The sequence below is a fragment of the Paramisgurnus dabryanus genome, chromosome 19, assembly GCF_030506205.2.
Source record: "Paramisgurnus dabryanus chromosome 19, PD_genome_1.1, whole genome shotgun sequence".
Lineage (NCBI taxonomy): Eukaryota > Metazoa > Chordata > Actinopteri > Cypriniformes > Cobitidae > Paramisgurnus > Paramisgurnus dabryanus.
In genome coordinates, this window is record NC_133355.1 from 27,606,623 (window position 1) to 27,629,242 (window position 22,620).

Consider the following 22,620-nt stretch of genomic DNA (forward strand, 5'->3'; position numbering starts at 1 on the left):
GTTTGTACAGCTTAAAGAAAAAACACCGTTTTTAAGTATTTTACTATGTTCTTACTCAAACTTAGACGAATTAATACATGCCTATGCGGCTCGCAAAATCGCTAGCCCGACGTCCCGGGGCTATTTGCAGTCGGGCTATCAAAATGCATCCCCAGCCCTGCCCGTCGGGCTATCTTGACTTATAGGGAGGAAAAATATATTTAAATGGTTATGCATTCTATCACAGTATTGGATGGGTAATTGTGGTGTATGAAATTCAGGCATCGGGTATTTAAATTGCGTTTGAGCGCGCGCTCGAGTTTTACTTTCACTTTCGCTATAAGCCGCAGTACAGGAAGCAATCCGATTTGTTATGGATTTGTTGTGCAAAATCCTCTTACTTCGTCCTGTCAGTTATATCTATCCTCACGTAAAAAATAAATCTCTCGCAGAAAGCTTCAAAGTGTACTGGCAGTGAAGAGAATTACGAAAAAGGCTCCAGTATCCGCCTGTTTCTCGAACGCGGAAATAAGTGATGTGACGTTTTTCCTTTCCGGTCCGACTTCCTCTAGCCAGCCGGTAGAAAGTAGTGTAGTGTGAGCACGCATGAAATATGATTTAAACAGTTCATATTTACTACACCTGCCATGTATGAACCAGTGTGAGGATGAAATTAAGAAGTGGCTTGCTTGATATATGAAGATGTATTCAATAATTTTGTGTTGTTGATCGGAGGTGACGGGTCTTCAATGCGCAAATATAAAAGCATAGAGACATACTAGTATCTTTACAATGGGAAAGTCAGTTGAGTGTTTGTACATTGATTTCACCAAGACTTCGTGTTTTTAACTTTTCAGGGGATGGTTTAAAATGTCACAACTGTCCCTCTGGTGTGAGGTTTTTTTTAAAACGGCAGTTTTTAATGGACCCCAACAAACATTTGGACGTGTGATGACCGTTGAAAAGACGTCCGTTCGTCACGTCCCGTCCGCGTTGAAAAATATATCCAAAATGAAAGTTGAGCCGACGTCTTTGACGTCATCTGGCCGTGAATTACACGTCTTTTCTGCACGTCCCTGGACGTCTAAATGCGCCGTCTTTTGGATGTTTAAATGTGTTCCTGCATAGTTTAAATATATGTTTTAAGCCCCCATATAGCAAACATTTGGACGTTTTATGACCGTTGAAAAGACGTCCCTTCGTCACGTCCCATCACGGTTGAAAAATACCCTAAATTAAAGTTGAGCGGACGTCTTTGACGTCATTTGGCCGTGAATTACACGTCTTTTCTGCCCGTCCCTGGACGTCTAAATGTGCCGTCTTCTGGATGTTTAAATGTGTTGCTGCATTGTTTAAATGTATGCATATAAAATGAATATACACCCACTGTGTAACATCGTGAAAGGCAATCAATTGTATTGAGGTTTAACACATATTCACAAAGGTTCAAAATCGGTTCAAAATTGGTCCAGTCAGACCTGAACGTCCATAAAACGTTTTAACCACGTGTACTTCACAAACACATTAAAGAACACATTATTTGTCGCCATAACCAAAAAAGAAGCATGTTCTGATTTAGCACTTTTTATTTTTTAACCATTTAACTATAATAACAATTTCAAAACACTTTCTATAAAGGGATAGTTCACCCAAAAATTAATATTTAGTCATTTATTCCCTCTCATGTTTCAAACCTGTATACCTTTCTATGTTCTGCTGAACACAAAGATATTTAAATATATTGTTTTTAACAAAGCAGATCTCACAACCCATTACTACAATTGTAAAAAAAAAATATTGACAGTTAATGGGTTGTGAAGTTACAAACATTCTTCAATCTTTGTGTTCAGCAGAAAATAGAAAGGTATACAGGTTTGAAACATGTGGATAAGAAAATTATAACAATTTTCCTTTTTTGGTGAACTCTCTCTTTAACACATCACAGCTGTTAGGCTTTTTTGTATCCACCACCCCCAGCTCTTCCTGGAGCGTGCTTGAGGTGGTCTGCCATAGCTGCATCTATTTCCGATTCGGTGGCATTTGGGCTCCACCTCTTCACAGCATCTGAAGGAAGAGAAGAATATGCTTCTTTTTTAAAATAAATACAACTAAAATTTTGAGGTAAATGACATGCACTTACTTTCAAAATCTTTATGGTCTACAGCTAAAATTATATATTACTATTATATATATTATTGTACAAAATATGTTCTGCTTTAAATAAGTGTTAGATCAGTTGTGGGGGAAACAGCATTTGTCCCCTCCCTCAACAAAACCACTGTGGTGCCCTTGAGAAAGACCCTTAACTAGGTGTGTAACTGTCAAAAAATGAACAGGATATTTCTGATAAAGACAGGTGAGCTGTGATGTCCCCTGAATAGATCAAGCATAACAATAAAAATTACATCAATATAATTACATCAAAATAACATTCCCCAAATTACCTTGAATAACATAATACAAAGGTGTGCCTTTAAAAGACTTCTTTTCCAGATGTCCACCACCCTTCATATTGAACTTTGCCATAAGACAATTTCACATCATTCTGTGAAAGAACTGTAAGATTACTTCACCTTAGACAAATAACCTAAAAGGTCAATAAATCACAATTAACAGTAATGAGCAATTGCATACAATGTTCAAACATACACTATGTGTTAACACTTCACAACTTCACTTGTTTCATCTACCATGTAACAAGTGCTATGAACTATATCATCATCCATAAGTTTGGGTGACAAGTAACGGCTTACACTGAAATTATGTTTTGATTTCTTGTTTTCAGTATGGCTAACTGTTTAAGTCACTACGAACATTAAAACTTCTGAACAAGTGATGTGTGACGGATTAAATCCTGAATTGAAGTAATATAAATAGCTGGGTTAATTATGGTGGTAATCAATATATATTCCTTAAATATTATGCAGGATTACACAAATCAAGAGAAATACATACCTATTCATAACGTTGTCCACGGAGTCTCTGACAGAATATCCACCAACTCAGACAGTTGCTGGACCTAAATGTGAAAACAATGGAAATAATGTTATAGAAAGATAGATGGAAATATAAATACATATTCTTTATGTCACAACTTACGCAGGTCAACTTATCAACATCTTTGATGTATTCATAATGCAAAATACACAGTCATATAGCATTTCTTACTTCTTGCATTTGAAGCTGAGGCCATAGGTGAAGAATCAGGTAGTCTCCATCCGGTAATTTTTTCGTTGTGTTACCTCACCTGTACAAATAGAGTTAATGTTATGGTAGTGTAATATTTTAACAGTTAATAACTTCACAGTATACTGCATTAGTTATGAAATCAGCTGGCTGTACTTTTAGGTCTTTGTGGTTGCAATGACAGACATTATAAGCTCTGTATTTGTAACTATTAACTCAGATTCAGAGAAATTTAAATTTTTATACTCTAAGCTGTGTTGCCACTAATGTGAAATCTTGTGATGCACGATAAATCGCATGTGATATCATGCGCATCTCGTCAGTAAAGCCGGTTCCTTGATTAGTAGTAAATCACCATCACCTGGTTTCAGATGGATGCTCTCTGGGATTGGGGTGCCCACTGGTACTGGATCGTCAATCCAGAATTTGGGATTGTAGACAATACTATATAGACAATAAAAACAAAAGGTGTAAAAAATGCTAAGTTATTTAAGGTAAGAAAGGACACATTAATGAATGAATAACACCATAACTGTACAATTACAAAAAATCCGCTTTAGGTGTATGACAATACACAAGAAAACAATACTATGCCTCTTTCGGTTGTCTGTAAGATGGCTGTTCATTATGTGACCCTGCGAAACAAATGACACCTTGCATGTAATTTCATTAAGTACAATAAACATACACATGCACAATGTATTTTAAAAAATACATAGTAGTGTAAAATATTAAAATAAATCACTTTTTATATCAAAGTTTGGGATATTATGTTGACATTTAGGCAAAACCCTGACTCATGGAATACATTTTTACCTATAAATGAGAATGACATTATAAAGATGGAACTGTATGCAATTTGGAGCCAAGCAATGTGTTTGTATAGTGTGGGAATGCACAAAAAAAAGCATCAGTAGCACGTACACAGCATCAGTGTCACAGCTTATTCTAGGGTATAGATCAATCACACCATCTTGATACCGATGTTTACTGTCATGATGTGTGCCATCACCTGTGTAAACAAAAAAAAAAAGTGTGTTGGACACAAAACTTGATCTTTAGAACAAACAAGGACATATGACAAATTAGAACATTAACAAATGTGTAGACTGTTTAAGCCATATCTACACAATTCATATCTACAGTTTGTCATACCTTCTTTTTTATTGTTTGTAGAATCTACAACATCTTCATTTGGTTTGTGTTGATCTTCAACTGTAAATAAAATGAAATTGTAATGATATTTACACCACAAATAACATCTCACATTTGTTTAAGTGTATTTTCAAATGGATTGGATTTGAATGGTTATATTTTGGAGGAGGATCTGGGTAGGACACAGTCCTTTAAACAGCTTGTTTATTTTTATTTGGATTAGGTTCTGCTTTTCCTTTGTACAAAACAAAAGCAAAGGAAGTTAATCAAACACTTACACTGAGCTTTTAATACAGAACAGTATTTAACATTTTACATCTGCAATGTTAATCATTACCATCATGCCAAATGACTTTTCTCTTTCAGATAATTTACTTTCTGAAAGAAACTCTCAAAAGGCTACATAAATAAGTTAAAGTAATAACTTTGACTATCATTAAACATACTTTATGGTATACCATGTATAAGTTCAGATTAACTTTAAGCCTACTACGTTAGCTAATTTTACGTGTGGACAATTCTGGCAACGTTTATTTCGGTTCCTTCGTCAACAAGTAAAACTTAAGCACGTTAATCAAATAATACAAAATGTACTTACCCAATAGTAGATTTTATATAATATATAGACACAACTCCTTCGTAAATTCACCCTCTCCTCGTGGCTTACTGGCTGCACACGACGTACTTCCGGGAGAACACGTCACGTGAACACTATCTCGCGAGAAAATCTATCCTATCGCGCGATTTTGTAAAATATTTTGTTAAAACATTCTTGGCAGCGCAGTTTATGAAATTACATCCAACTCAGACCTAAATGGTAACCGGATATATACTTTCTTTACATTTATATGCATACATTTAATAATAAAGCAGGTTGTAATAATGACTAAAATGTATTGTGGCTTTGCAATCACACTGGGCACTTTAAGATTATAATTTATTTAAACAAGATAAAGTTAATATATTTACTTTGTATACAAATCGTGTATTTCATAAAGATAATTCTGTTTTTTTCCTACTAGTCTAGTCTAGACGTGTAAAAGACGTCAGTGGACATCTATTCACAACCTCTTAAAAATACTTTTTGCACTTAAATTAATTATTGCAGTATTAACCAAGGTGTAGGCACAGCATTTGCATATTTCACAATGACTTTATAGAAGGTTTATGATTTTTTATAGAGGGTCATGATGGACTATAAATGCACGTGTAAAAGACGTCACCTAGTGACGTCCTCTGACAACCGATTCACAACAGGGTATAAATATTGAAGCACACGTAGTAAAAGTCAAAGTAACAATTATACATGCAACCCCATAGAACTATAGACATGTACAAATGTATCTGAATGCATTTTTATGAAATGTTCTGTGTTACATATTTTCACCGATTTGTGCCGTCATACCGCGACTATTTTTGGCCAGGGACACGACGTTGCGGTCGGACCAATGTTTGCTGGGACTTGTTTATGGTAAGGTGACCAGATTTTTTAAATGAAAACCGGGGACATTTTATACTTAAATGGTCAAAATATCATTCAAATCTCATTTGTTGTTATCTATGAATAAAAAAATGGGGACAAAACGTTTTTTGAAAGTTTACTTCTTTTTATTGTTGTGGGTTCACTGCAAAAAATGACTTACTTCTTAATAGTATTTTTTGTCTTGTTTTCAGTACAAATCTAAACATTCTTAAATCGAGATCTTGATAAGCAAATATCCCCTAAGAAAAGTCTAGTTTTAAGACAAAAAAAATAATTGATGTGAATTTGTGCTTAAAACATGCAAAAAATATTTTTCTTGACTTTTTTCTTGATTTAACCCAACAAACATTTGGACGTGTGATGACCGTTGCAAAGACAGCCCTTCGTCATGTCCCATCACGGCTGTCCAAAATTAAAGTTGAAAGGACGTCTTTGACGTCATCTGGCCGTGAATTACACGTCTTTTCTGCACGTCCCTTGTGCCGTCTTCTGGACGTTTCAATGTGTTGCTGCATAGTTTAAATGTATGTTTAAACACGCATATAAATTAATCATACACCAATTATGTAACATTGTGAAAGGCAATCAATTGGTTCAAAATCGGTTCAAAATTGGTCCAGTCAGACCTGAACGTCCATAAAACGTTTTAATCATGTGTACTTCACAAACACATTAAAAAAAACATTATTTGTGGACATAAAAAACAAAAAAGCATGTTCTTATTTAACACTTTATTTTAAAAAAAAAAAACGTTTAACTATAATAATTTCAAAATTATTTATTATATAAAAGGATAGTTCACCAAAAATTTATATTTATGCAATTACTCCCTCTCATGTTTCAAACCTGTATACCTTTCTATGTTCTGCTGAACACAAAGATATTTGGAAAAAATGTAACAAAGCAGATCTCACAACCCATTACTACACATGTGTTTAGCAGAACATAGAAGGTATACAGGTTTGAAACATGGGTATTTTTGGGTGAACTACCTCTAACACATTGCAGCTTTGTGTCTTATTTTCTGTATCCCCGCCCCCAGCTCTTCCTGGAGCGTGCTTAAGGTGTTCTGCAATGGCTGAATCAATTTCAGAGTCTGTGGCATTTGGGCTCCACCTCTTCACAGCATCTGAGGGAAGAGAATGTGTTTCTTTAAAAAAAAAAAAAAGAAATATTTGAAGTAAATGACACGCGCTTACTTTCAAAATATCTTTATGGTCTACAGCTAAAATAAATAAATAAACACACACACACACACACACACACACACACACACACACACACACACACACACACACACACACACACACACACACACACACATATATGGACTGGGACTGGGGCGTTCTCTGGGACTGGGGTGCCAGCGAAGAACTTGGGACAGGAGACAAAACTAAATAGACATTACAAAAATAAATACAAAGTTATTTAAATGTTAGAAAGAACACATTAATGATTAAACATAACTGTATGATTAAAAAAAAATCCTCTTGTGGATGAAATTAAACAAGAAAACAATACTATGCCTCTTTCGGTTCTCCCTGATGGCCTGGAGAATGATTCACGAATTGTCCGTCTGGCAGATGGCCGTTCGATATATGACCCTGAGAGACAATTTGCAGTTTAAATGTAAATTAATTTATACAATAATAAATTAAGTTATTAAATAATGTAGAGTTTATTATAAAAATAGTTAATTTTATGGATGTTTAAATATTAACAGTAAATCACATCACATTTTAATACTGCATTAGTTATGAAATCAGCTGGCTGTACTTTTAGGTCTTTCTTGTTGAGCAGTTAAAGACAATGTAAGCTCTGTATTTGTAACTAACTCAGATTCAGAGAAATTAACGGATTTATATGCTAGGCTGTGTTGTCACTAAAGTAGGCTGCGTTTAAAATAATATTCAAATAAAGTTTTCACATACAGTGGGGCAACCTCTGGTGCTGGGGTGTCCTATTGGAATGGTGCTGCTGCTGGGCGTCCTATGGTGCTGCTGCTGGGGCGTCCTATGGTGGTGCTGCTGGGGCATCCTATGGTGCTGCTGCTGGGGCGTCCTATGGGGCTGCTGCTGGGGCGTCAAATCGGAATTTTGGACTGTAGACAATAATATATAGACATAAAAAAAGATGTGAAAAATAAATTATTTAAGGCAAGAAAGGACACATTAATGAATGAATAACACCGTAATTGTACAATTACCACAAAGTTCATTATATGACCCAGCGAGACAAATTACACCTTGCATGTAATTTCATTAAATACATTAAACATACACATACACATGAACATGCACAATGTATTTAAAAAAAATTACATAGAAAATCTGTCACTGACCTCACTGTTTTCAATAAATTCAGTTATCCAGCCGCTAAACACTTCCACAATAAACTCCACAAATGCAGTTAATGAAGTTTAATCTTGAAAAATGTGAAACTACAAAAAATAGAAAAATACACAAATATAAATTTCATAAAGTTAACAAATCATCAAATAAATTAACATTCTGAAGTACACAAGGTTGTATATCAACAGCATAGATGAATACTTTGCAAACTTAAATAGAAAGTTACAAACATGCTTAACTGAATACTTTAACAAATAGCACAGCAATAAAGTACTCAAAATGCTCACAAAACAAAGTTAAACAAACACACTTACAGATATTGCATTTCAAAGGGCTTTAAATGGCATGATGATGTTTGATGACTGCAACCACATGGAGTACCTTGTAAAACTAAAGCTGTAAAGTAATATGGCCTACTTCCTCTTAAAACAGGAAACAATAGGAAGAACTATGGAAAAAAGTCAAAACTAGATCAAAATAAAAGTCCTTCTTTAGAACACAAATTAAAGCACAAATCACTTTTTAAATTAGGGATGCACCCGGCGCGATTGGCAACCGGACGGTTTTTGTATTTTTCGGGCGATTTTTCCAGAAGTGCACCCGCGTGCACAGACTACATTTTTATCATTCGCAAACATGTCTTTTGTGTAAAAGCATTTTGAAATCTGTGCGCAGGACATTAAGATTGCAAGCTGCAATGTCTGAAAGGACAAGTTAATCGCGGAGAAACAACAGTACATTCGCAGGGCTCTCACGCATTCACTGTGAGATACACGCATTTCAGTCAGTTTACACAATCACACCTTGTATTTCTAAAAGACTGATAACTTTTCCTGCTATATACTATTAATGGACAAGTCGCAGGGAAGTTATCTGTCAAGCTGTCTCAAGTTTTTCTCGCGCTCCCCTGATGTCAATCACTTGGATGCGTGGCGTTAGTGGAAGTTAGAAGAGCAAAATCCGATGAATGCTGTAAATAACGCAGCTTTCTTGAATATAGCCAAATACATGTTAAATTATGCTTGATTTATTAAAAAACTCTCCAACTGCTTTGCAATCAGAAGCTTTAGCTTACCTGAAACTAAGGCTTCCTGAAATTAATGAAAGGACCAGAGATGTATTTCATTATTATTGCCATGTAGTGTAATACTGAACATGTAACCTTATCTCTCTCTTAAACACAGCTTAAAATACACGCTGATGGCAAGTGCTGCAATCCTACTGTATTTTTTAATATGTAGAGCAATTGATTTTTGATAAATTTGTCTGTCTTTTATCAGACTTACCAATTGTTATAATTTATATTTGTGCTGGTCAGTTATGAATAATAGGTAACATTGAACTGCTAGCAAAAACTTGAGAATTTGGTGGGGCAGAGGGGCCTCTCCCCTAACAGATGTTATCTCACTCCAAACTTTTAAATGAAACCTAAGAGCTCTGTAGTCACCACAAAAAACTTGGTCAGACATTTAAGTTCATCACCTGATAGAACACAATAAGTATCAAAAGTCTGTTGATAATGCAAAACAGGCAAGACCATCAACCCTCACTAAACCATCCATGTCATTGGTCTCATTTAACCACTTATGTTTGTATTGAACGTAGCCTACTGTACAGTTACTGCTGTTAATTTTAGATGGTTACAGTTATTCACTGTAAAAAAAAATCCGTAGAAATTGCAGCTGAGTTGCCGGTAATTTACCGTAGATTTACATTTATGTTTTTTACTGGCAACATTTTGTTCAAAGTTAAATGAAAATTAAACATTTACAAGTCTTTATCTTTACAGAGTAAAACTAAAAAACAGCATCAAGCTAAACATTCTGGGACACAATATCTGGACCAAAAAACAGAAAAAGGTTGATGATGATTTCTGGTTCCCAGAATGCTTTGCATGAGGCTGTTATTGTATAGTTTTATTCTGTAAAGATAAAGACTTGTTAATATTTGAAATTTATTTAACTTTGAACAAACTCTTGCCAGTAAATAACATAAATGTAAATCTACGGTAAATTACCGGCAACCCAGCTGCAATAACATTGAAATTTCTACGGAATTTTTTTACAGTGTTGTTTTCAATAGCCAAACCAAGTTTAGCCTGTTAAATACCAAATAAACATATTGTTTATGTGTACTTTCATTCTTTCTTGTTTGTTGCCTCGGAAAATCTGATCGGAATCGACCAATTTGCTTATTAAGAAAATCGGTATAAAAATCAGCCATGAAAAATCAAGATCGTGCATCCCTATTTTAAATAAAAGTTTTGAAATATTATGTTGACATTCAGGCAAAACCCTGACTTATGAAATACATTTTTACCTGTGAGAATGATGTAGAAGACATGGTAATAAGCAAAGCAATCAAAAACTTACAACTTAATGAAGGGTAGAAGAAGTCAGGGGTCGGGCAGGTCTCCTCCAAGTGTTTTGGACACAAAACTTGATCTTTAGCACAAACAAGGACATATGACAAATTAGACCATTAAACCATATCTACGCAATTCATATCTACAGTTTGTCATACCCTTTTTTTATTGTGTGTCGATTTTTCAGCATCTTTATTTTGTTTGTGTTGAACTACAACTGTACAAAAAATGAAATTGTAATTAATATTAAAACTACAAGTAACAACTCCAATTTGTTTAAATGTATTTTCAAACTGATGCATTTACCTGGCTTGGGTTTTTGATAGTTATATTTATGAGGAGGATCTGGATATGAGACAGTCCTCTGAACAGCTTTTTTTCTGGTATTCGGTTCTTTTTTTTTCTTTGTACAAAACAAAAGCAAAGTAAGTTAACTAAACACTTATGTTGAGCACTTAATACAGAACATTATTTAACATTTTAAATATGCAATGATTTGTCAATCAAACCACATAACCAAATAAATTTTTCCACTGAAAGCCCTCATTTTGAAGGGCTATAATTTCAAATTCTACAAAAGGTATTTTTTGGATTAGGCTGAAGATGCACAATAAAAAAATTAAATAAGCAACTCACGTTTTTTTGCTGGCAAGAGACTTTGACTAAGCTCAATGTCAGTCATGTCACTGTCGTTTTCAAGCTCCAAGTCTAAATTGAATAAAACAAATAAATTTGTGTGACACTTTCTGGTTAACATAATGCAGTCTTGCACTGTCTTTCATAACACATGATAATCCAAAGCAGTTTTAAAGCATCAAATAATAATGTACCATTAACTCTTTCTCATCAATTAAGAGAAAACGCTTCCCCGCCAATGACAAGATTTTCCGTCTTTCCGCAATACCGCTATTATCCACCAGGTGGCACCCTTCCGCAACTTTTTAAACCCGGAAGTATTGCCCTATGGCAAGCGGCTGCATGTCCGTGTCTGTTTTAAAGATCGCTCTGAATGGGATCTCTATGAAAAGTCCGTCACAAAAATGGAATTATCTCTGCTTTTTGCTCAAAATGTGGTGTTTTTGCAGAAACCTACCCAAATTCAAAAGCTGATTACAAAAGAACCACTGAAGGTAGTAGGATGAAACGGGATTTTTGTTTGAAAGCAGAGGGTCTGTTCTTTCATTTGGTATATTGTATGTTTATATATTTAAAGAAGAACATTTTCTGGAAGGCATTAAACTTTGGTGAAAATAATGAAAAACGCTGGTGCTGGCTGGCAACTTTTAAAAAAAAAAACGCTGGCGGTGAAAGAGTTAACAAAGTCATGAAAGACTTTCCTCTTTCTGATTCTTTTTGCTTCGCCCCGATTGTCCATTATCTAAAGGATAAAACAACAGGACAGAGTTTACCTTTCAGGACACTAAATTATATCAATTTTTCCTATAGTAAATACTTATTCTGGTTTGTGCAACAGAGGGAATATAGTGTAACCCTGTTTGTAAGGAAGACACACAGCCTTTTTGTAGATGTTTTCTCTGTTTGTCAGTGTTCGCTTTGCCACTGTGAAGTCACTGCTGACAAACATGATGTTGAAGAGCTTTGAGTTGCATGACTGTCACAGTCAGTTTCCCTTAACACATCCAGCCTTAGTGTTCCATCGCTTCGTTTCTCTTGGATAAAACCCACTGAATTATCCATCAAGAACACACAGTTGTCAGGCATCTTTGCGGTTAGCTTGGTTGTACTTTGGGCTTGCCTGGCATGTCTTTTAGTACATTGTCTTTCAACAAGTCTTTTTGTGACTTGCACTAGCGGTTGTTTGCCACTCCTTACCATTTTTTTGATAGCCTGTAAATGATTCTCAAACAGAAAACATGAAATATCATTCAAAAGAATGCTCATTCCAACACTCAGACAAAGAAAGTGGTGGTACTGGTCATTAGAAAGCACATCCTTCAAGATTAACGGTCATGTGTAGAGCATGAACTGACGTAGCTCAGTAGCTTTCCACCTGTCCAAGTCTTCCATGCTTCTTGGCTGCCTTGAAAACTCTGCAGGCAAAGCTCATTTCAAATGACTAATGTTCATTTGTACTTGCTCTCTCTGAACTTTACTCAGTCGGTGTCAGGATTCTCCAAAAAGGAGATAGGGAGAGAACCCAGGCGCAGGCGTGGATGAACACAAATGTTTTATTAAAGCAAGACACCCAAAAACAAAAGACCCACAATGGGGTAAGACAGGGCAATTACTAAGACAAAATAAACACTACAGTACTAAACAAAGACTGGAACAGGACTTGGATCTTAAACAATAAACTAGAACCATATACTTGACAAGTACTCTTGACTATAGATGACACAGGTATGTACAGATGAGAACAAAACGAATCAGCACAAGACAGCAAACACAAGGGCATTAAATAGGGGAGCAAATCAAGGGGGGAACAGGTGACATTAATCAAACAATAATGGGGTAATAAATGAGGAAACAAGGGGGCGGGGTCAGGAGACGAGACAGAAAGCACATGGCTTGAATAAACAAAGCCAGTGCTTTCAAACAAAACATGGGCCTGTTGTAAGGGGGTGAATTTTATATCCCCCATCCATCCGTTTGGCCCAATGGCGAAGTCCAAACCGCATGGGAAGGATTGATAGCGCGTTCTGTCTTTTCCGGCGCTTTGCAGATGACGTTTTGGCGTTACGTAATTTAGGTATATTTATCTCTTATCTGACTCCAAAGACAAAGATTTAGTTTATATTAATATTACAAATCGGATTGATTATTACTTTTAAAACTTACAGAATTAGATGGATGTTTGTTTATTTATTCTGATAAAGCTCTGGTATTACACTCGTTCATTCGGTTCTCACAGTCGCACATGATCCTAGTATGGGCCTCATAATTAATATACTGGTCAACGGTCGTAAGCGAATCAGTGTTGGTCGCTGCCAGAGGTTGGACTATACGCTTAAGCGGCCGCTTTCTGCGTGCTCAACTTTAAACATACTTTATTTAGTCCCCTTAGAGGTGACACTTAATTATTACAATTATTATTTCTAATCAAGATTAATGAATAGAATAACATTGAAATAAACAGAGGTTGAGGCTGACCCTATTTAGAGTAATCAGAAATGTTACTCTAAACGGAAACACAGCCTCCACGCTTCTAAGTACACTTAAACTAACGCCAATTGCTATTCGTATCTCACAAATCCTCAGCTGATGTATTATTCACTATCTAACTGGGTTTGGGCCAATCCTAGCCTGATTTCAGTCCTTACGGTAACTACGGATACAACGATATTACTTGCAGTGTCAACATTTACCGAGCAACACAGAATAAATCAAACTTAACAATTTATTAACCAGGTAGGTAAAACATAATTCAGAAGCCAATTCACATTCCAATTTAAATACGAGAAAACAAATATAATCAAATGAGAATAATGCATACCTGGCAAGTGATGAATATCTGGTTACAGATTTCTCAAAGTAAAATAAAATACATGATGCTGTATAAAAGATACAGCATCATGTGGGTGAATTTCCATGAACAGAAAGAGCCCCTGAACCATTTTACATCATTCCCTTAAATATCCAGAGAGACAAAGCATATAGGAGTTTGCTACTGATTGGTTGTTGTAAAATTCAGGGGTGTTGCCTAATATACATTCAGTGGGTGATTGGTCAACATCTCTAAGGCAGGAGTTGTCTCCCAACATTAGGTTAAGTTTACTTATTTATTGTCACAGATTAACATTGAATCCTGTTGTCATATTAATAAACCCAAATGTACCACTTGCATTAAAACACTTCATATAACACCAAACAAGACCAGTTTCAGATTCTTTGTGCATGTAGAATGTATACAGTTTGCTTTTAGAACATGAGGAGAGGGGGACGAGAAAGTGTGGTAGGGTGTGTGACTCTAGGGTGTCTCACCACATGGGGTAACTGTCTTGGGGGGTAGATGTGAATTCTTTGAGAAAGGTTTCAGATGATAATTCAACAGGAATTAGGAAGCGGTTCCCTGTGGATTCAGCCATTTGCTGCTGGCTTTTAGAAATACCTTTTGTCAGGGTTTACAGGTCTTACACTGTCATGATCCTGCCTCATGACTAATACTAAAACAAGGACAAGAGGGCAGAATCATGGCAGAACCCCCCCCCCCCCCTCAGGGGAACACTAGACACGTGACACGACAGACTGACAAACAGACACAAACCAACAAAACATGACAAATAACAATAAAGGCAAACAAGAACTGACAATGACATGGTTGGGATGACACAACAAAAACAACAAACAAGCGAGGGATGGCGGGGGATCAAAAAAGTTCATGGGAGGAGGTCCAGGTAGGGTGGAGCTGGGTAGGTCAGGAGACTTTGAGCGGGACGGTGCAGGACATGATTGAGGGCGAGGAGTCCGGGCAGGTTTAATAGGGGATGTGGGACTGACAGGCTTTGCAGCGGACACACGAGGAGCAGTTCCAGGGGGGACAAACTGCGGTAGGACAGGTCCGGGCACAACAGGAGGAGACAAACCAGGGCTACTGAGGGAGGAGAGAGAGTCCAGGGATGACAAGGACACAGAGGCAGGGGACCGGGCAGACGAACAGGGTGACGAGGGTAAATAGGAGGCGGCAGCAGACGAAACTGGCGAGACAGATAACACTGCGGCAGTCAGCGGGGGCGAGACAAGGGCTGGGACAGGGGCGCTGCTGGCTGTGGTGCTGAGGCAGGGGGCGCTTCAGCAGGCTGTGGTGTAGAGGCGGGGGTCTCAGCAGTGGGCTGTGGTGCAGAGGCGGGGGGGTTCTGCTGCTGGCTGTGGCGTAGAGGCAAGAGGCGCTGCAGCAGACTGTGGTGCAGAAGCAGGGGGTTCAGCAGCGAACTGAGGTGCAGAGGCAGGGGGTTCAGCAGCAGGCTGAGGTGCAGAGGCAGGGGGTTCAGCAGCGCGCTGGGGGTCTGACACGGCACCAGGAGGAGACAGAGAAGGAGTACAGGTAGTCTTCTTCCTTTTATTTCTCTTTGGGCGAGGAGCTGAAGCTGTGGCAGGTGAGGTGGACACCGTGGTGGTAGTGGCGGGTTCTGTTGAGGACCCCTCAGATGTAGACTCCCAAGATGCCCTTCGCCCTCGCTTCTGAGGAAGGCAGACAGGTGGGATAGGGCTCTCGGGAGCCGATTTGGAGAGAGCTGGGTCCTCCAGGGCCACCATAGCCATGACACGGTGCTCCGGGATGGGAGGAAGCTGAGCGGGCTGGTCAGTTTTGGTTGGGCCCCTGGGATCGCGGTTCATCAAATAATTAACCATGTCAGGAAAACCCAGGGGCCTCAGCATCCTCTGCTCAGAGGAGTGGAGGGGCTCATCGAGGCAGCTGTTAAATATCAGCTTAAGCTCAGGCTCGCCAAAGCCAGAGCCCTTAGCTGACCTCAAAAAGTCCATGGCAAAGTCTTTGATGTCGGCCCCCTTCTGGTGGAGGCCGAACAATACATGAGCTTGGTGGGCTCTGCGGGCAGCCAGGGCTGTGTCCATCCTGGCCTGCTGGATTCTTAGTGGGCTGATTCGTTCTGTCAGGATTCTCCAAAAAGGAGAGAGGGAGAGAACCCAGGGGCAGGCGTAGATGAACACAAATGTTTTATTAAAGCAAGACACCCAAAAACAAAAGACCCACAATGGGGTAAAACAAGGCAAGTACTAAGACAAAAAAAACACTATAGTACTAAACAAAGACTGGAACAGGACCTTGACTTAAACAATAAACTAGAACCATATACTTGACAAATACTCTTGACTATAGATGACACAGGTACATACAGATGAGAACAAAACGAATCAGCACAAGACAGCAAACACAAGGGCATTAAATAGGGGAGCAAATCAAGAGGGGAACAGGTGACATGAATCAAACAATAATGGGGTAATAAACGAGGAAGCAAGGGAGCGGGGTCAGGAGACGAGACAGAAAGCCCATGGCTTGAATAAACAAAGCCAGTGCTTTCACACAAAACATGGGCCTGTCATGATCCTGCCTCATGACTAATACAAAAACAAGGACAAGAGGGCAGAATCATGACAGTCGGCAGATAACTGGCCCACGCCACAAGTATGTCAGCAGCCTTTTCATGGCTCCAAGACATACTAGGTGCATGTAATGTAATCAGAAGGACCCTTTCATTAAGTAAACTACCCTCCTTTTGATCATTTGTGCTACTGCAACACATCGCTCACATCCATGCAGACTATTGTGACTTTTTATACATTTTAGAAATGACCTAGAAATTAACTTCCCCTGGCAGTGTCTCTTTTGAAATGTGTTCAACAAGGTAACGCTCAATACCATTATAAATATACTGTCCATTGCATTTATTATGAACTGGCACTCCTTGTGGAGTATCAAGAAGGGTTCTAGCATCTTTGGGAAGTCTGTGACCATGGCGTCTGAGCACCCAAAGAAGCTCATTTAATGCCATGTGGGTCTGGTTTGTAGCAGTAGCCCAATTAGCCAAGTCTTCAATGGAGAGAAGGTGTTTTATCAGTTGAGTGTGAAGTCTCATCCAACTGCTCAGACTCAGTTTCAATAGACTCTGTGTCATAATCATCTGTTCATCATCAGTATCACCCCTAATTGACACAGCTCCTGTGCTGATGGAAGAACTACAGCCCTCCATAGGATGTAATTCGTCATATGTTGATCCCTCTGCGAGTGGACTGCCCTCCCCCACCAAGGCTGGCTCCACTGGCCCCTCGGATTCAGAGCTGCTATCATGTTACACTAAGGCATCAACCCTTGCCCTTCGTCGTCTCCACTTCCTTTGGTACTCAGAGGACACGTTTAGAAATTCTAAAATTACAAAATATTTTTAAAGCAGTTACAGAAAACATACATTTTCAAATTCTGCTAAAAATTTAATTCTCTTTCAGAAAATTTACTTTCTTATAGAAACTCTCAAAATGCTACATTAATAAGTTACAGTAATAACTTTGACCGTATCATTAACCACTTCACTGTCACTCACCACTTTTGATTACTGAATGCACCTTTTGACGACTTATTACTTATCAAGGAACTGGCTTTATTGGCTAGATGCATGTGACAATCGCATGCGATTTATCTTGCAGCCCTAATAAACATTTAACAAAAACATCTTGTCAGCAGTATTAAGACTTTATTTTATAAAACAGACAAGAATATCTAAAAGTGTTACTATAATAACACTATTTATTATCACTATACTGACTCCTACACTAGATTATGCTTTATTCTATATAAAATAAATCACATTACTGTAATTATATTGGGAACATTTTAGTTTATAATAAGGGTCAATGAATCATAATAAATGAGTTAAGGCATGTACTTAACATAAACTAATCATAATTAGCTATAACATGACTCAAAACATGAACTCATTCTTTATACATTAACTAACAACTAAAAACATGTAATGTTGCACTTAATGATGACTCTTCATTAGTTTGTGATTGGTACATGTCTAAACTCAGCCTAACTTCAGGCTGAAGTAAAAATAAGTTCATTATGATTCATGAACCCTTATTATAAAGTGTAAACATTATATTATTACTGTTAATATTATTGCTATTAGTAGTTCTGCATTTTCATTTATGTAACAGATAGAAACACAACAGCATTACTGGTTTGAGGTTTTGAAAACTTTCTTTCTGATTCGTTTGCACTCTGCCATAATTCTTGCGGTTTTCTTCCACTCTATCATTACAAAGTCGCAGGTCCTTATATTAGGTTAAGTGAGATCAAACGAGAACTCAACAACATAGATATTTTACGACAAATTTGTATTGTCGATGTTGTCAACTAATCGTTTCACCTGGTATACCATGTATAAGTTCAAAGTAACTTTTATCCTACTAGGTAATTTGAGGAGTAATCAGTAAATTTCACTGCGGCCAATTCTGGCAATGTGGGCATCATTTATTTCGTTTCCATCGTGTCAAACAAGTAAAACTCAAGTACGTTAATCAAATAAAAATTTACTTACCCAACAGTAGATCTCTCTAAATATATACTGACACAACTCTGAATTCTGAATTCCTCCTCTCCGCGTGGTTTCTAGTTCCAACTTCCAGAAGAACACGTGACCACTAGCTATCTCGCGAGAATTTTTTTTTAGCGATAGCTTCACTTGAGCACGCGAAACTAAACTTTAAAAAAAAATTCTGCACATGAACGTTTCGCGTGAGCAGATGAAAGTTTCGCGAGAGCACATGAAACTAAACTTTATTTAATTTTTGCTCCTTGTCCCCTTAGGGGCTCCGTGCATTTTTGCAGTGTTTCTAATTAAATTAATTGAACAATTTCTGTAGCCTAAATCAGATTTTTTTTCTCCTTTTTTTATAAAACGCACAGAGACATCATCAAAAAGGACTTCTAAGGCAGGCTACTACTTTAGCTGATTTCATAGCATTGTAAACATGAAGAACAGAAGGAATAATGCAAAAGTAAACATATTTCGGCTACACAAAACAAATGCTCAGTTACATACTGTGATCAGTTCACTTAATTTGTTTATTACTTTAATTTAACATGAGTAGTTAGTACCTTAACCTCCGATAACTTTAACTGTTTTCATATCTTATGATAACTTGATGATGATGACGCTTTCTCGTGTCTTGTAGTAAATTCTTCATCGCTAAATCAGTGATGTGCGCAAGTAATCAGTAGCTCGCGGCCCCCTCTGCTGGTGAAAATCAATGTATTTGCTGGTTGTTTTGGACGTGTTGTAAAACGGGGACATTTCCGGGGACAGCTCCAGTCGGGGACAGAACACCAAAAAACAGGACTGTCCCCGGAAACCGGGGACGTCTGGTCACCTTAGTTTATGGTGACACGTCGAGCTTCTCAGTCCGACAAAGTCAGCAGCATCTTTCTCATTCAACACATTGTTATTTGAACAAATCATAATAAACATATTAAACTACTCCATGTATTGAGTATTGTTTTCATTTTATGAAAATATTATTACATCGCTTCTTACGCGGGGTGGAGACATGAGCTTATGAAATTATTTGCTTACTTTTAAAAGTATTTGCTTTTTCATTTAAAACATAACTAAAGTACGCTCAAACACATTACGAGCTATTATAAACATAAACTAAGCAGATTATGTCGTATATATTCTGTACTGTAAACACATTTTTGTAATAATATAGTAGCAGAATAAATAAATCAGCATATTTTTATCAGCGTAATAAGTTGTTTGACCTTGTAGTGCAGTATCATCACCACTCCTGAGGGTCCTGACTACTCCCCCTCTCGTGCAAACTTCTGTCAATATTACTGCGCCATATAATATAGTTTTCATTTTTTATCAACTTAACAGTCTTTAAATAGGGAAAACATGGAATTAATGGGGCTAGGCTAAATGCTAACAAATGCACGTGCTGTACAAAGATTAAGTGTATGCATTTAAAAAAGATAAGTTTGTATTAATTAGGGATGCACGATAATTTGCATCTGATTGTCATTGTACATCTAGTGAAGCCAGTTCCGTGATTAGAAGTAAATCGCCATCAGCTGCTTTCAGATGGAGCGACATTTACTACACAAAGGCAAAGCCATAGTTCACTGACAATCGGGGGAATTTTGCATGAATTATTAATCGCGATATGTATGCGTTAAGGCCCAGCTTGTCAATGAACTACGGCTGCTCCACCTGAATAGCAGGTGATGGCGATTTACTACTAATCAAGTAACCGGCTTTTCTGAGGAGATGCACATGATATTGCATGCAAATTATCGTGCATCCCTAGTATTCATTTTTCTAAGTTGAGGTAAGAAGAACATGGTAAAATATTGAGAAACGGTGGTGTTTTCCTTTTAAACATTATTTACATGAATCACTCTGTCTGTTTGACACTATTAAATCATTTATAATCTTACACTGAGTGTGTGTTGTGTTGTCAGGATGTGGATGTAGTTTGTTGTGAATCTTCAGTGTATGTGACTGATGGATGTCTGGATTCAGTGTGGATGAGCAGAGATCAGAGCCGCACACCACAGCCACTGCTGGACTCTAAACTCTCTGAAGAGAAATCCAGACACACACAGGACTCAGAGCTCAGTCTCACTTTACTCTGTTATACTGAGTCAAAGCCCACAGACGCTCAGGACACTGTGTGTGACAGTAATCAGGGCTTACAGGATGAGGAATCTACTGATCAAACCTCCACAGAGTCTCTGGATTCTGTCTGTAACGCTGGAGAACAGCAGCAGATCCTGCAGACCACACTGAAGATGTGTTCAGTCAAACTGATCGACTGCAGGAACCTGATGATGAAGATTAAAACTGAACCCACAGAAGAAGAAAATCACACCGATAAAGATGAAGACAATCATGAAGATGGTTTAATTTCATCAGGTATGTCTCCTTAATTATTGTTGTATTTATATAAATTTATACTTTTTTAAGTGTCGTGGCAGCGACTGTTTTATTAAAGGCGGTTTTCAGTCAAAAACTCACAACAAAAAGGACTAAAAATCTGAAAGGAGTTTAGGATATCTTTAATACCTATTATATCCCAGGGCTGTAGCTAGAGTATTCGGGGCCACCTAAAAAATTGACGTAGGCCCCCACCACCCTCTGCTTATAACATTTATTGTACAATAAGTGTGCCCAAATGTAATCTAATAGGTTTTTTTTTTCAATATTTTACCATGTTTTTCCCTTAACTTCGACAAATTAAGGGAAAATCACATTATAATGATAAATATGACATCAGGGCTCCAGACTAACTTTTTTCACTAGGAGCATGGTGGCCCCCAACTCAAAATTTTAGGGGCGCAACCAGAAAATCAACATGTTAACCAAATATTCACATTTCTACTTAGTAATACACTGTATTACTAATAAATACTTTGATGATAGATGCAGAAAGTACAATGTGCTGTTTTTAATTCCGTGTCACATCACAAAAAAAGGTCAGATTTACTGGTCGCACATGTGCTACTGGATGTAAAATTCAGTGGCACACTCTCGATTTTTTATTGCAGTCTGGAGCCCTGAACATTAACTATAACTATATTAGCGTCCACATTATAATGATAACTTTATGCTAATTCACTCACGCGCGGGGCACTCGCGCAAATACTTGCCTTTAATGACATTAACTTTTATTGGATATTTCTTGTAATAAAAACTGTTGCAATTGTTTACATGTCACTGAATATGTAAATATGCTGTTTTTGCATTAACCAGCAGATGTCCTCAACATGCTGCGTTTTGTGTAAGTCTAAACAGTGAATCTAGTTTGTGTAATCTAAGTTAATATCTTACCTTTTGGCGTAGTCAGTGTGGTAGGAAACAAGCATTACGTAGTGAATTTCAAAGCAACTGCATCTGCACTGGATACCTGAGGTAATTTTATGTTAAGACCTCCGCATTGAGCTTTACCACTGTCATTTCACGTGCACTTGAAGTTCAAATGGATTTGATTGGCTGTCGATGGTTTATCGTTAATAAAATAATCGCTCATAAAGTGATCCCAATGATATTGTTCGTTGTATCTTTTTTGTTATAGTTGTGTTGTGAACTCCCCTTTTGACTTTAATATAAAACGATTTTCAAAACTATATTTTTTATAGTTATCGTTATAATGTAAACGGCCCTTTAGTGTTGGGATTCTGTTTGTGTGTTTTTGAGATTTATTATTTCCTTGTCATGTTTTGTTTTATTTTGCTTATTGTTACCTGTGTTCCTTGTTTATTGTATTATGTACTGTTTTTTGATTAGGGTCTTGTCTTTGATTGTGGTTTTTATTTGCATTATATCTTGTTTTGTTTCTTATCCTGTCTTTGTATTTGATTAGTATTGTCCTTGTGGTTAAAGTATTATTTCTAGTATTTATGTTTGTATTTGAGTCTTGCCTGTGTCTCCTCGTGTTGATTTATTGTTACCGCCTAGTCATTTGTTACCCTGGTTACTCATTGTCTTCATGCTCCTCCCCTTGTTTGTTGTCATGGTGTTTTATTGTTCTGGTTATTTCATTGGTTTACATTGGGTATTTATTGACTTCCTGTTCACCCCTTTGTCACGGTCCATTGTCTTAATGTTACAGTGTGTTGCTCT

At 37.4% G+C, this 22,620-nt stretch overlaps 1 protein-coding gene and 1 long non-coding RNA gene across 5 annotated transcripts in view; one reads left to right on the plus strand and one right to left on the minus strand.

Annotated features, from left to right (window-relative positions):
• The window catches only part of LOC135784978 (uncharacterized), a 48,735-nt gene that overhangs the window by 687 nt on the left and 25,428 nt on the right, over positions 1-22,620 (plus strand). For both annotated transcript variants that reach the window (XM_073812658.1, XM_065294572.2), the window contains exon 2: positions 20,460-20,913. In XM_073812658.1, coding sequence (XP_073668759.1) covers positions 20,460-20,913 — 454 coding nt within the window. The remainder of the gene's footprint in view (positions 1-20,459; positions 20,914-22,620) is intronic.
• Positions 911-5,016, minus strand: LOC135784925 (uncharacterized). Of its 3 annotated transcripts, none has more exons than XR_010546256.2 (9): positions 4,919-5,016; positions 4,321-4,380; positions 4,090-4,177; positions 3,760-3,800; positions 3,527-3,609; positions 3,148-3,226; positions 2,935-2,998; positions 2,424-2,535; positions 911-2,043 (listed from the first exon to the last, which is right to left on the minus strand). It is a non-coding gene; the product is annotated as an uncharacterized lncRNA (long non-coding RNA). The 3 variants fall into 3 exon arrangements; XR_010546250.2 differs by having other exon boundaries at positions 2,424-2,566; XR_010546244.2 differs by having other exon boundaries at positions 913-2,043; positions 2,424-2,524; positions 4,919-5,015.